At 43.2% G+C, this 13,781-nt stretch overlaps 1 protein-coding gene across 1 annotated transcript; it reads right to left on the minus strand.

The window, feature by feature from the left end:
• Nucleotides 1-5,470: 5,470 nt before the first annotated feature.
• Nucleotides 5,471-13,568, minus strand: kcnk4a (potassium channel, subfamily K, member 4a; the record flags this gene model as incomplete). Its single annotated transcript, XM_079269201.1, has 8 exons — nucleotides 13,514-13,568; nucleotides 11,137-11,294; nucleotides 9,884-10,164; nucleotides 9,369-9,486; nucleotides 8,541-8,701; nucleotides 7,594-7,780; nucleotides 6,675-6,808; nucleotides 5,471-6,562 (listed from the first exon to the last, which is right to left on the minus strand). The coding sequence occupies exons 3-8, from the start codon at nucleotides 10,070-10,072 to the stop codon at nucleotides 5,471-5,473; spliced, it is 1,881 nt and encodes a 626-aa protein (XP_079125327.1). The 5' UTR covers nucleotides 10,073-10,164; nucleotides 11,137-11,294; nucleotides 13,514-13,568.
• Between the last annotated feature and the right edge of the window lie 213 nt (nucleotides 13,569-13,781).

The following is a 13,781-nucleotide window of genomic DNA, read 5'->3' on the forward strand; positions in this document are numbered from 1 at the left end:
ATTGTCGTTTTCTGAATGTGCATTTATTATCTTACTGTAAAAAAGCTGTTGACACTTTGCTATTCCTATGCTGTGATTATATTTTGTCATACATATTTTTTACCACCAGTCTCTCTCTCTCTCTCTCTCTCACACACACACACACACACACACACACACACACACACACACACACACACACACACACACACACACACACACACACACACACACACACACACACACACACACACACACACACACACACACACACACACACACACACACACACACACACACACACACACTCTCTGCACCCAAATATTCACAGTGACCACTTTTGATAGAATGTCTAAATGCTGAAAATAAAAAAAAACATCCCGAGGGCATATTTTAAATATAGACTCTCTGGTATGCCAGTGGTTTTTGTGTGCGTGTGTGTGCGTGTGTGTGCGTGTGTGTGCGTGTGGTGAGATCATGTGTGATGGCACAGAAATGATTCCCTGGCTTCTATGTGTTTGTGACTTTGAACCCCTCTGCGATTTTATCTTTTTTACTTTTTGAAATGAGGTTGAATAGGAAGGAAGAACTTGATGTTAACAGAGCCTGTTGTTTAATGCATTCACTGAAGTTATACAGTATCTTGTTTATAATTGGATGGCAACTCTTTTAACAACGTTGTATAGAGAGTTGCAAAGATAAAAGAGCTGCTGGTTTCTGAAGTTGGTTTTAAGAATAAGAAACACAGGACTCCTCCAGATAATCTCACAATCATAAAGGTTTTCGTCTGGACCACATGTTTACATTTGTGAGAAATCCTGTTTAATGCACTTTATGGTGGTCTCAGCCACCATTGACATTAAAAATACCAATCGAAACAGTTGATGGTGAAATCTAGATATTATATTTAGAAAAACCTGACTCAATAAAACCAAAACAAAGAAGAACAGATCTTCGTATGTCGTTTCTATCGCGACATCAAAAACCAGCGGCCAAACTGCACGAGGGCAATATTTACGTCAGTTGGACGACGCTTTATGTTCTGAACTTTGCATGTGGGAGCGAAGCTGAAGCAAACAGCTGGTTTACTATCAGGGAGAGGAAACAACACGCAGAGCTCGTAAGAAAGTCTGTCACGGACCAGAAGATTAGAAAACACTAATATTCATTTCATGTATTTAATTCACACAGTAGTATACAAAAATAGGCTTTACCATGTGGTTATGTATTATATAGAACATTTATTGATATTGTTCTATATATATATATATATAGTTATCGAGATATGAAATGACCTCTATCAGAATAGAAGATTTTGGCCGTATCGCTCAGCCCTATGAGGCTTCAATGTTTTTAAATTGACGGGCGATACGTCCATCTTTACTGAGAAGATTGTCTGAGTGACTTCAGCTGTTTAAATACAAACTGTTCTCCAGCCATTGAAGTAAAATAGTTTATTCTAAGCCACAGTGAGAATGCAGCCTCACTGTGTGTGTGTGTGTGTGTGTGTGTGTGTGTGTTAGGGCTCGAGCTGTGGTGAGGCTCCCTCCCACCAGAGTAAACTAGCCCCAGCATCTGTTAGTCTTTTCCACTTAACTACCCCTTGCTATATCCAACCTGTACTTATCCCACGGTAGAGCGCCTTGCTCTGCCTCACACTGAGTCCCACTGTCCTTGAGAGGAAAGTCTATCGACCCCCGCTCACTCACTCACACAACATAAACCATGGCAGAGCCTTTCACCTTGATAGGGAGTGTGCATACAGACCCTGTAGGCATCAAAAGCACACCCATGCATCCAAACATCCGGCCTGTATAACCTCCATTTAGCCAAATCTGTCATGGTTCATGGCTCTGGTTCTTCCCATACTGACCAACACATGTGAGAGAGCCCTTGATAACGGTTGTAAAATGTTCTTGAGGATGACGGAAAGCAATTCTCTCTTTCTCACATGCACCTTGTGGTCCGTGTCAAACATAGCTCACATTACAGGTCTGGACGAGACTTTATTCGTCACACAACTCGATTGAAATCGTTCCTGTGTATTTCTGGCAGTTGAATTAAAATACAGCTCCCGGGGCAGCATGACACCATAAACGCAAAAATAAAAAGGTTTTACAAGCAGCACAGCGATAATGAGACACAGGAGTAAACAGGAGATACCGATCTTTGGCCGCAGCGTCATTGAAGCCATGTTATCCGAGCAGTCAGAGAGTTCTACTTGAGGTCCAACTACAACAAAGCATCTGACCTCCATGGTCAGCTCAGCAGTGCGGCCAGCTCAATACGATGAAGAACAAACAATGTAAAGGCTTTTTTATTGTGTGCTATACTGTGACTTTTTATTACGTACTTACCTGTGATTGTTTTTGTCACTTACTGTACTATAACGTTTATGATATACTGTCTGACTACCTTTCATTACATACTATTCTATGACTTTTTATCACGTATTATAACTTATCACACGATATACAATGAATCTTTGACATACGATGACTTTTTTACTTTCTATACTTGATGTTACACTTTACAGTGTCTGAACTATAATTCATGAATTTTAGGTATTTAGTCTGAAACTGAACTGTCTTAATAACAGTGAGCAGCAATTCAAATATCCACCTCCCTTTTATTGTGTATAAAGAAGAATTAAAAGACAACGAGAGATAAATAACATCCTTTGTGGGTCAGAAGTCAGACTCATATTAATGCGTCGTGATCGGCACATCAACATGCTGCCATGTGAATATCTTTCTCCTTCCAGCCTTCTGTCAACAAATGACAAAATATGTGGGTGCCTGAATGCGAGTGTGGATTCAGTCAGTTACTTATTTTGGCCGCGGTCGAGGGCAGAATGCCACGCTGGCCTCTTGTCGTTCCTGGTTCTGAGTGAGCAGGAACTGAATGTTTATGTCATCCATCAAGAGCCGAGTTCACTCCGGACTTTCAGGGTTCAGGTGTCGGGTCATTTTAAATCTCCTGCTCGCCAGTGTCCCAATTTCACACTGTATATTTATTGTATACATTGAGTACTATATACTAACAGTTTTTATCATGTTTTTTGCAGTTAGTACAGAAGCAATTCTTTCCTTTTTTACACTAGAATGAAATTTTACAATACATCAAAATGAAATTTGACCATGCCACTGGTAATTAAAGGTTTCAGAGAGAACCCCAGGGGAAACCCAAACATCTTTAGAGTTTATATGTTTATATATTTTTATTTTACAGGCTGTATTTGTAGCTGGAAAATGAAATGCACGGTTGGAAGAAGTGTGAAGGATGAACTCACTCAAAAACAACTTAGAATTTGTGAGTCGTATGAAAGTAAACAGGTTTGGTCAACATCACGACAGGCTTTGTACATTTAAAGGTGCCCTGTGGAGTTTTTTTACTCACCAAAACGTATTGTGTGTATCATTTTGTGCGTCACGTTGAATGCATTCATTTCCTGTATTCTTTACAACCATTTTGACTCGCTTGTCTTCTCCTTCACTGCCTTTGTTGGCACATTAGTGTCTTTCTTGAAATGTTACCGAAAGTCGACACAATAATATAAAAAAAAAAAAATCACAAAGACATGTGAACAGGCTAGCCCTGTTAAGGTTCATGTCAAATAGAAGTGTGTGTGGAGAGAAGTCTGGTAATCATCACTTTAATGTGTCACTTTAAGACATTCTGAGGCGAACAGGGTTCAACTGAGGACAGACGGTATCGGACTGAAAAGGTGTACAAACAAGCTCAAAACGTAGACACAGCTATTTATGTGGCAGAGGGCTTTAGTCTTTAAAAATAACACAAACTGTATCAACCAAGAGGAGAAGTGGTCACAAGCAGAACCATGAGTGATGTATGGACTCTTGATATTAAACTTAATAAACATCACAAACCTTAAAAATAACCTGAGTGTTGCTTTAATAGCCCGGAACACTTATATCCAACGCGAGCACACAAAGATGCTTATCATGGCGTACACAGCACGAGAGTAATACGCAGCACTTAAAGCCTTCAGGAGCAGTTTCATGAACCAGCGGTTGTTAGTTACCTGCTTCACTCTCAAACAACTGGTAGCCTCGTGTGACAGCGTCACACAGTGACCCTGGTCTGTTGCTTTGCTTTGATGATAATGTGCTGATGTAATGGTTTTAGGTTCTCCACCCTCTGCAGGGTTTTTCCCCGGGAATGTTTTTAGCCGAGGTGGTAAGCCACCCAGGACGCGTTGTGTCTTGTGATGAATTTTATTTGTAGATGATTGAATGAAAAAAATGCATTAACTGTGTTAAAAACACCTGTGCTCTCGTCCCTTTTAATGTTGTATTTCATAAAAAGGTAAAAAAAAACGCTCTGAATTTGAAGCTATTAGTCAAGTAGCCGGGAGTTCGTCTCACAAAGACAACATAAATCCGAGAATTAATTGTGAATATATCTGCCGAGAATCGATTGAGCTCAGAAGCGGAAAGACAGACAGATCACAAAGTAGATAAATGTGTGTGATGATGTGACTCGTGACCTCTTATAACCTCTGAAACTTGTGGCCAACGGTTTACACACAAGGCGTGGTCGATTTGGAAAGGGTGCTGATTCCCTGGTTTGAAAGGCCTCTTTATCGCTCCCTTTACATGTATTTTGGAGAATGTAGGTACAACCTGGCAAAGTCGTTCAATCCACCATTTTAGTCCAGATTAAGACGTCTCAACAACTACTGGATGGATTACCATGAAACAGGCATTTCATGATGGTTAATCTCCACAGCTGTTGATTGCATTGCCATAACATTTGGGTCACACATCTATGTCCCCTAGAATGAATTGAAACAGCCGCACTTGTGCGACATATTTCTGGCATTCGCCGCCACGCCCGTTAGGCGAGCGCGTGGACGTTCATCGGAGCTCACTGGGACTTGCTCGATTGATAAAAGATATCAAGAGTACGCCGCAAAATTGAGCTCAGTTGTTGGCACAAATAAGTCACGGTTATAATCAGGTGATGGAAATTGTCTCGGTAAAGTCACCCGACGTCGCTTGCATGGCTGGAGAGTCTTGTTTTCTGTTCTCTGAAGCAAGTTTCAGTCATTCAGTCTGGAGTATGATTGGTTCATGTCTTCTCATCCTCATGTCTGTTGCCAATCAGTCATCTATTGTACAGCCCCCATTGAGGATTCCGTGTCCCGAACAGATTTCCATAGAGCTTTGTCAGAGCACAAGTAGAAAGAGGTTTCTGGCACAACTTCAAAGTCTCCAAGTGTTGTCGGAGTTTTAACCTCCTCAGATAAAGTGAAACTTGTGGGCTGACTTTGTGAGGCTATAGCCTTCAATACAAAACAATCTCCTGAAACATCAGCTTTATTTACGATGGTTAGAATTGCATGTTGTACACACTGTCTATTCTAAAGTGGTCAAAGTGTCACGTCATCGAGCTGAACCCACATCTTTAGGACTAATGTGTTCTGTCACACCTCGACTTCGGCACCATGTTGCGAGTGTGTTGGCTGTCAGAGTGACGGACCTGAACCCGTCCGGTTCTCTGATCGAGGCAAGTCTGAAAGAGGGGATTCTGGAGGCGGTGTGGGGGGATTGGAAGGCGGCCGCATATCACTGCTGGGCCTCCTCACCTGCAAGGGGCTCCACTTGTGCGACAGCTGCCTCCTCATGCTCCTCCTCTTCGGCTTTCGTGGCCGTCTCCTCCTCTCCTCGCTTCCTCCTGGCTGGGCGCGGTCGCTCAGCGTGTCCGAGGACTCGTCGATGTACGCCAGATTCTCTCCGAAGAAATCCAGCAGCTGGCAGCTGGGTGAGGAGGCAGCCTGGAGGGGATGGGAGGGAAGCAGGATTGTGTGGCGAGAAGGAGGAAGAGGGGAGAAGCGAGGGTGCAAACCAGGAGCAGGAGTGCGTCTGTGGTTAGTTTTGGCTTCAGATACACATTTCTCTGCTGGAATCAGATTGTCTTTCTCTTGTGCTGCGTTCATGTATGCGGCTCTCGCTCCTCCCTCCTCCATGTTGCTGACTGTACAGTAGGGCTGGAACTTGGGGAGCGCCAAGAGGGACGAGGAGACTGAGGAAACGTCTGATCTGGAGTCAAAAGGAGACTCGGACCCAGAGAGGGATCCTCCTTGCATGGCTGCACCTGCTGAGTCCAGCTCTAAGGTGGAGTGGGCCACAGGGAGGGAGAACGAGCGGGCCAGCAGGGGAAGGAACGGCCTGCCCTCCACCTGCAGACCCACAGCGGGGTCAACTCTCAACGCAGGCACCGCCCTCGGGACCGTTCCACCTCCAGCGGCACCGACCCTTTGCCTGGACTTGGCCACAAACGCCCTCTCAAGAGACGAATGGGCCTCCAGCCGGCTCATGGAGCTGGACAGGCCGGCCCAGCGGTTCGGCAGGTGTCCATTCTCAGATCCTCCTCGAGCCAAGTATCCCAGAGTGCCCTGGGCTCCCCGTCGGATGCGGCGACGCTCACTGCGTTTCCAGCGCCGGCGCTGCAAGAGGAAAGGGTCGTTGAACTCCAGGGGGTTTGGGATGCGGAAGTCCATGGACATGTTCTGAATATTCTGAGTCCAGTCTGTAGCATGGGCCCTCAACTCCTCCATCTGAGAGACAGAGCGGGAGATGGGGAAAAAGATGAACCTCTAACCAGGATTAAGTGCTGCTCCTCTTCTTTTGGTGCACATTACTGGCTCTCTAGTATCATACATCTCTCACCTCAGCGCGGGTCCTCTTAGACAGCACCTTCAGCCAGTTGCCTATCATGGTGAGGATGGAGGCAAAGTAGGCGAGACCAAACACTATCCACAGCCACACCAGAGGCTTGAAGAACCAGCCGTCGTCACGACCACCTGGACACAGAGAAAGTGGACTTTTAGTGCGATGCCATGGCCCCCAGAGATGCAGGAGTCTCCTCTCTGTTGCCCCGTCACAATAATCACAAGTCAGAGTCTGATACAGAGCAGACCTGGAGCAGAGAGGGAGACGCTTCATGAACATGGGTGACCTGGGCGAAGGGCAATTACTCTATCCGCCAGACCAGTGTTTCAACCTTTAAACATGACACCTTAAGTCATGCTCGTATTATTGCACACAGCTTTTGTACACGCTCTTCCATTTTTGGGTGTTGAGTTGAAACTAAAGAATATTTTCATTATCAATTAATCTGCTGATTATTTTTCCATGAATCATTTAGTCTATAAAATGAACCATCATGATTTCCCAGAGCCCAAAGTTTGTTTTGTCTGACCAAGAAAAGCCCGAGAGATATTTAATTCATAGGTATAGGACCAATAAAGTAGCAGTTATTCACATCTGAGAAGCTGGAAGCAGATCTTGAATGTATTTTAGCTTGAAAGCATTTGTGATAATCAATTGTCACAAATGTTTCTGAATATCTTTAAGCAGATCAAATCACTGGTTTCAGCTGTTTGTCTACATGTGTGGTATGATAAACGGACCCCGACTTTGACTTCAGACTGCTGCAACTAAAGATAGCAAATAAATGTAGCAATTTAAATAAATAAGTATCAATTATACAAGAAAAGTCAGAAAAATTAAATAAGTTTGCACTGCACTGCTTGACGTAAGTCATGAGGTTGCGTGTAACTTGGTGTGTGTGTGTGTGTGTGTGTACCTGGTACGTAGTCTCCAAAGCCAACAGTGGTGAGAGTGATGACCACAAAGTAGAGCGACTCCAGAAATGTCCAATCCTCCACTTTCTGAAACACAACTGTTGGCACGGCGAGGAAGATCAGACAACCAATCAGGATGGAGAGAACCGCTGAGATCACACGCACCGTGGTCGGCCTGACTTTACGCTTCTGAGAGAGAGGATAGCGGCGAATACAGAGGCAGAATGAATGAGAATGAATGTCTGATCGACCGAAGAAAGAAAAGTTGATCTAGTCATCGACTTAGAAGTTTTATTTTCACTGGTTTTACTGTCTCAGGTCAAATGCAAACTTCTTCTTCCATGAACAGTGCTCATTGGTGTGACAATCATTTCAGATAAGAGTCAATTAATGCTGAATGATTTCCTCAGTCCCATTCACCTATTTTTAATGTAAGTATGACAACTGAGTGTTTGTGACAGCGGGTTTCTTTCTTTGCCATTTATTTTCAAGGGAAACGTGTCCTCTTTCTCAGCTACCACTGACATGGTGCCCTTGAGCAAGGCTCCCGTGTACCTGCTCAGGGCTGCAGCTACAGTATGTGTAATTGCAGAGAAGCTGAAATTTGCCAGTGCTGACAGCATGCAAATAACCAAATTATCACTTGCAGAGACAATTTACAATTTCGTTTTTTTGTGCCTTTTGAGGAGGCAGCAGCGATTTTTAGCTGCTTTATTTAGCATTTATATATTGTTCCTTCCTTTAAAACAATCGGACAAATTGAAAATCCCTTCTTCCATGACAACAGGAATATGAATCAACACCAGCAGTAGCAGTGGTTCACATCCAGGTCGTGGGTTCTAGCCTGGTTCTTAACCAGACGATCAGAGATTATTGATTATTGTTTGAAGCTGTGATTCACACAAGGTGTAAATCGAACAGGTTTGGTTCCTGGACAGACCATTCTCACCAGGAAGAGGGTCTCAATCTTTGCCACAGCTCTCCGCAGCACTGTGCCCATGTGGTCACCCACTCCAGCCAGCAGTATGCCAAACATGGGGATCCCCACCAGGGCGTAGCACACACAGAACAACTGGCCGTACCACGTCAGAGGAGATAAGTTGCCAAAACCTGTTAGAAAGTTGAAAAAAAAACACAAAGACCATCAATTAAAATTAATATGCAAGACTATGAAGACTCCTTTTCTATCACCAACTTCCATTTACAACAGACCTGAGACCCAATTCTGAGATGTCTTTTGGACTAACATGAGGTAGAGTTCATTGCACATGGACTTTAGACGGCTAGTATCAAAGAGGAATGAAAAACAGAAAATAAATATGTACAGTTAAATGTCATAGTATGTCAAAAAAAATGTAAATGTAAAAAGTCACGCTTTAGTATTTCATGAAGAAAACTATAGAAAAGTCATAGAATACTTTCATAAAAACTAATTTTAAAATATGTCATGAAAATGTCGTATATATTTTTTTTAATTAATTGTAAATGTCATGAAAAATATCAAGTAATAAAAAAGTCAAGGCAGACTACGTTGAAAGAAATCATAGTATGTCAAAAAAGTCACAACTAAATTGTAGTATAGTATGTTAAAAAAGAAATAAAAACGTCAGTATTGTGAGTACAATATGATTGTAAAAGTTTCAAAAGTCATAGTATAGTATGTCATAAAGAAGTTTTGTATGTATGATATAGAATGCTACAAAAAGTCACAGTATAGTAGGTTGAAGAAAGTCATGGAACAGAATGTGAGAAACGAGTGTCATAGTATGTACTGTACCTATGGTGGTAATGATGGTACCACAGAAGAAGAAGGCTGACGCCAGGTCCCAGCGGGAGGTGAAGTTGGCAGAAAGGTTGTTCACATCGAGTCCCGACTCCACCGCAGACACCACTCTCTGCAGGTGAGGTATGTCATTTACTCGCCCCACTTAACTTACAGCACAAGTATATCCTTTATTCATGTACAATTATCTCAAACAATCCAATGCATCAATGCAAAAGGATGGTAGTAGATGGAATTTTGTGCGAACTCATATTTTGAATTGAATATTGTGCAAAGATTGAAAACGATTTGAGATTGGCAAGTGCAGCCCAGAGTCTTCTGAAATAAACCTGACTTACTGAAATAAACCTGGTTTAACGTTCACTTGTGTCTCAAGTTTAATCAGAAAGAGCAGAAACAGAAAAGAAAACCTTTATCTCTGTGGTTAAAACAAGTCTTAAAGCTTTTATAAAGTATTTACAGTTAGAGCGAGTAAGTGATGAGAGCGTGCTTAGTGTGTCCATTGATACCTTCACAAGCTTGTAGAAGTCCAGCTCGGTGACACAGGAGTTATTATAAAGGAAAGTGTTCTTGGTAGCGAGAAGGTCTTTGTATGCCAAATTCTCCTTGGGGAGCTCCAGGGTTCCAAAAACAAGCGCTCCCATCACCAGGTACAGCATGACCCCAATCAGCAGGGCCAAGAGGGTGGTACACCGCATTTTCTCCCCGTCGACCCCCCTGCCCCTCCAGGGTTACAGGGTCAGAGCTCCGAGGCCAGGCTCTCAGTCAGGATACACCGGGGCACAGCTGGCTATAAACAGGAAGTTCCTTTTGAGAGGTGCTGCATGTGTGAGCACGGAAATAAGCAAGCGACACAAGTGTTCGTGGAAGGCCGACACACATTAACCACCTTTATTTATACATCTGTGCGTCAAACCAAAGAGACGGTCACGGACAGGAAAAGTCAGAAGTTAAGAGCCGACGAAGCGTAAAGTAGACTTCTGCACATCTTACAGTAGTCACTGTTGGTTTAACAGTGATGTCCAGTGGTGTTGAAGGAGTGCTCCAGAAACCTGTTTTTGTACTCCTCCATTACAAGCTATGAGCTCACAAAAGAAAGTCTCTTGAGCCCTTTCTCAATGTTCAAGCCCACACTGGGGAAACTGCATTTCCCATAGTGCAGTTTGATATCGTCTTTCACTGTGATGCGTTCATGTCAATGTCCAAGATGTAATTGCAATTGGAAACTCTCTGAAAGCTCGGATATATCTGACTTGGCACTTGAAAATGAACTGATTTATTATTGCACTGCTGTAACACCGTCAGACTCACAGCGGACAGTTTAAAATCAATGCAGGAGAAGAAGAGATATCGTCTTTGTGTTCAAAAACTGTCTCCCATAATGCACCATGAATATGGTCAGATTCAGTTTGTTATGCCAGTAGCTGATAATGGAGAAGTCAGGGGCAGCACAGCAGGTCTGGTCAGCTCACTTCTTTCTGACTCTACACCACTTCTAGTCTTCAACCCCAACTGCCTCAAGTGACATCATTTGAGGCAATTTACCAGACTTCACACAGGTTCCTCTGGAGACACAAAACGGTTTCATACACCTCTTTCACTCCCTCAAGACCTGTAAACAGACTTGTGTGTAAGATCAGTGGAGTTCCTCTTAGTTGATTAAACATTTAATGGATATGATGCAGCAATGTTGAAAGAAACTATTCTCCGTGCACTCTTTTAAACTCACTTTTATGATACAGAATGTTTTATGAAACAGTACCTTAGCTCCACAAATCAGGCGACAGAGAAATCTCCTCTTTCTTCTGTATCTCTGCTCGGCTTTCTCTCTGGTTCTCCTGTCGTCAACGTTCAGGAGTGAAGGATTGTGGGTCCATTTCCTTCTCCTTCATGCCACTTGGAAGACTTAAGCACAACAAACTGCAGAAACAAACGCATGCATGTAAAAGTGTAAATGTAGGTTACAGCGTAGGTGAACAGAACCGCTACAAAGTTGGCACATTTACCCGTTCCTCTTAGTTTGAGCATTGAATAAGTGTTCCCACTGTAGAGACTGTGTCATAATAATCAGGGCGGGACCGACACACTCCAGGCCACCCGCCATCGTTCTCACAAATGATTACACTCTGCCAAAACTCCAAACATACATCTCGACATTAATCGAAAACATGTTTATCGCTTATCTTCATTTGGCTTCTAATGCTTTCTTTGAACTGTGTTTACTTTTGACACACACACACACACACACACACACACACACACACACACACACACACACACACACACACACACACACACACACACACACACACACACACACACACACACACACACACACACACACACACACACACACACACACACACACACACACACACACACGAGCTTCTCGCTCTGGGTAAGCCGCCCCTGGTCGTCTCCACCATCACAATGTTCTGACATTTCCCAGCCGACTGTCAGCATTCTGCACTAATGGACCGTTGGCTTTGGTTCGTGTGGACCGTCTCGCTCTCTGCCCCTGGCTTCAACACTGACAGATATTATGAGTTATTATCACTGTCTAAACCTGCGCTGGCATATTTTGATATTTTGCTAAGATACTAAGTGAGAGGGGCTTAGAAAGAGCAGAACCGTGGCTGACGGGCGGCGATCGACGGTAATCTTAAGTTAAACAGTGGAGGCAGGTGAGGGAAATGAATCATGAGGTGAGCTGTTTGAAAAGACGCACGCGGCTGGTTGAAGATGTACATTCCGTCTGTTCTCAGGTCTGCATATAATTCAGGTGTGCAAGACAAATCTGGCCAAAGAGGGATGAACTACAGAAACTAAAATAAGAATAAAAGCAGCCGCAAACATTCTTCTCCACGTGGTTACTCGCTCGGGTAACGGTCATCTTTGGAAAAAACAAAACATTTGTTGACTAGAATTACATGTTACTTAGTCTGCAGATTGCAAACAAAAGGATTGCACACTTGTTTTTGCATAGCTAATATAAGATACAATAAAAAAATAAAACCTGAACCATTTCCTTATATGATGCAATAATAATGTTTTCTATATTTTGTCACCTTCATTAAATGTGTAAACTCAGTTTGTGACAAAAGAAAGGGTTACCATTATTTATAATATCATATTTGCAAATACAGAAGTGAGATCTGTGAGGCTCCAAACCACCATGAAGTAAAGTGAATGTAAATTAAAGCTACTGGGGTCGTATCTATGAAGGCCTATCGGTTACACTGAACATTCTTATCACGAAGAAACTTCTTGTTTTTTTGGGGGAACAACCGATCACACGTCTTTAAAAGAATGCTTCACAGCTCCTCACGAAGGCGAAAGTTTCGGTCCCTTCCTCGCTGCTCGGGGAAGTTTCCTTAATCCCTCCTACGCTCGGACTCCTCGCTAGAAATGTTGAGGCTAAGTTAGGAGCTCTGCGAGAGAAGTCTGTGCCGACAACCCTCCAGAGAAGAGCACGACTGTCTGTGGATCAGGACGTAGTGTCCACTTGACAATTTGCAGTGCTGGGAGAAAATAAAGCTTCTGTAGATGTGATTACTCTTTCAGTGAGCAAACACTGACGTCAGCGAGAGATCACAGGTTACAACTATTGGTTCTCTGGTTTTATGCTCTGGGAAAGAACGATCCTCAACAATAATGATAGCACTGTTTGTGCAACAGAGGTCGCATAGAAAAAGATAAACGGGCTGACATTTTCATCTGAGGCTGTAAATGTCATTTTCAATCAAATGCTTATCAAATGCAGCCACGCCCCTAAAAACACAGATGTCAGAATCTTAAAATATAGTCTGAAGCTTCCTTTCTAAATGTTGCACTTAAATTACTGTGCCGTCTGTGTCAGGGTTCAGAGGCTGTATACTGGCAGGAATGTTGGCGGAAGGGATTGATCATCTCTTTTTAAATCGGTGTGACGGTCTGCTACTATACTTGGTAACCTATAGTTAAAAAGAAAAGGCAGAAGCCACACATGCAAACTGGATCTAAAACCAAGCAGCATGAATCATCAAAAAAATACACAATTCTGCTTCGAAAGTGACAACAACTAACAGTCTCGTCACCAAAAAAACTTCTGTTATAACTCAGTAACCCGCCAGAACGAAATTATTTTTTGCATGTCTTACCTTCAGTTTGGAGAATGTTGCTATCCAAGTTGGTCTCGTGTGCCGTTCTCTCACCATTCAGCGACGAGCTCTGTGTGAGTGTGTGTGTTGTGAAAGTGCATGTGTGTTTTCTCCTTGGAAGGTGTTTCCCCATTCTCGTGACCCTACATCACTCTGACAGAGGAGAGCAGATCGTAGGAGGACCAGATGTGGGAGGAAGAGGAGGAGAAGAAAGGGACATGGCATGTGAAGTCCATTACAGCGCAGCAAGTGTGATTTAGTGCCGTCA

The sequence above is a fragment of the Melanostigma gelatinosum genome, assembly GCF_949748355.1.
Source record: "Melanostigma gelatinosum genome assembly, chromosome: 5".
In the NCBI taxonomy this organism is placed as follows: domain Eukaryota; kingdom Metazoa; phylum Chordata; class Actinopteri; order Perciformes; family Zoarcidae; genus Melanostigma; species Melanostigma gelatinosum.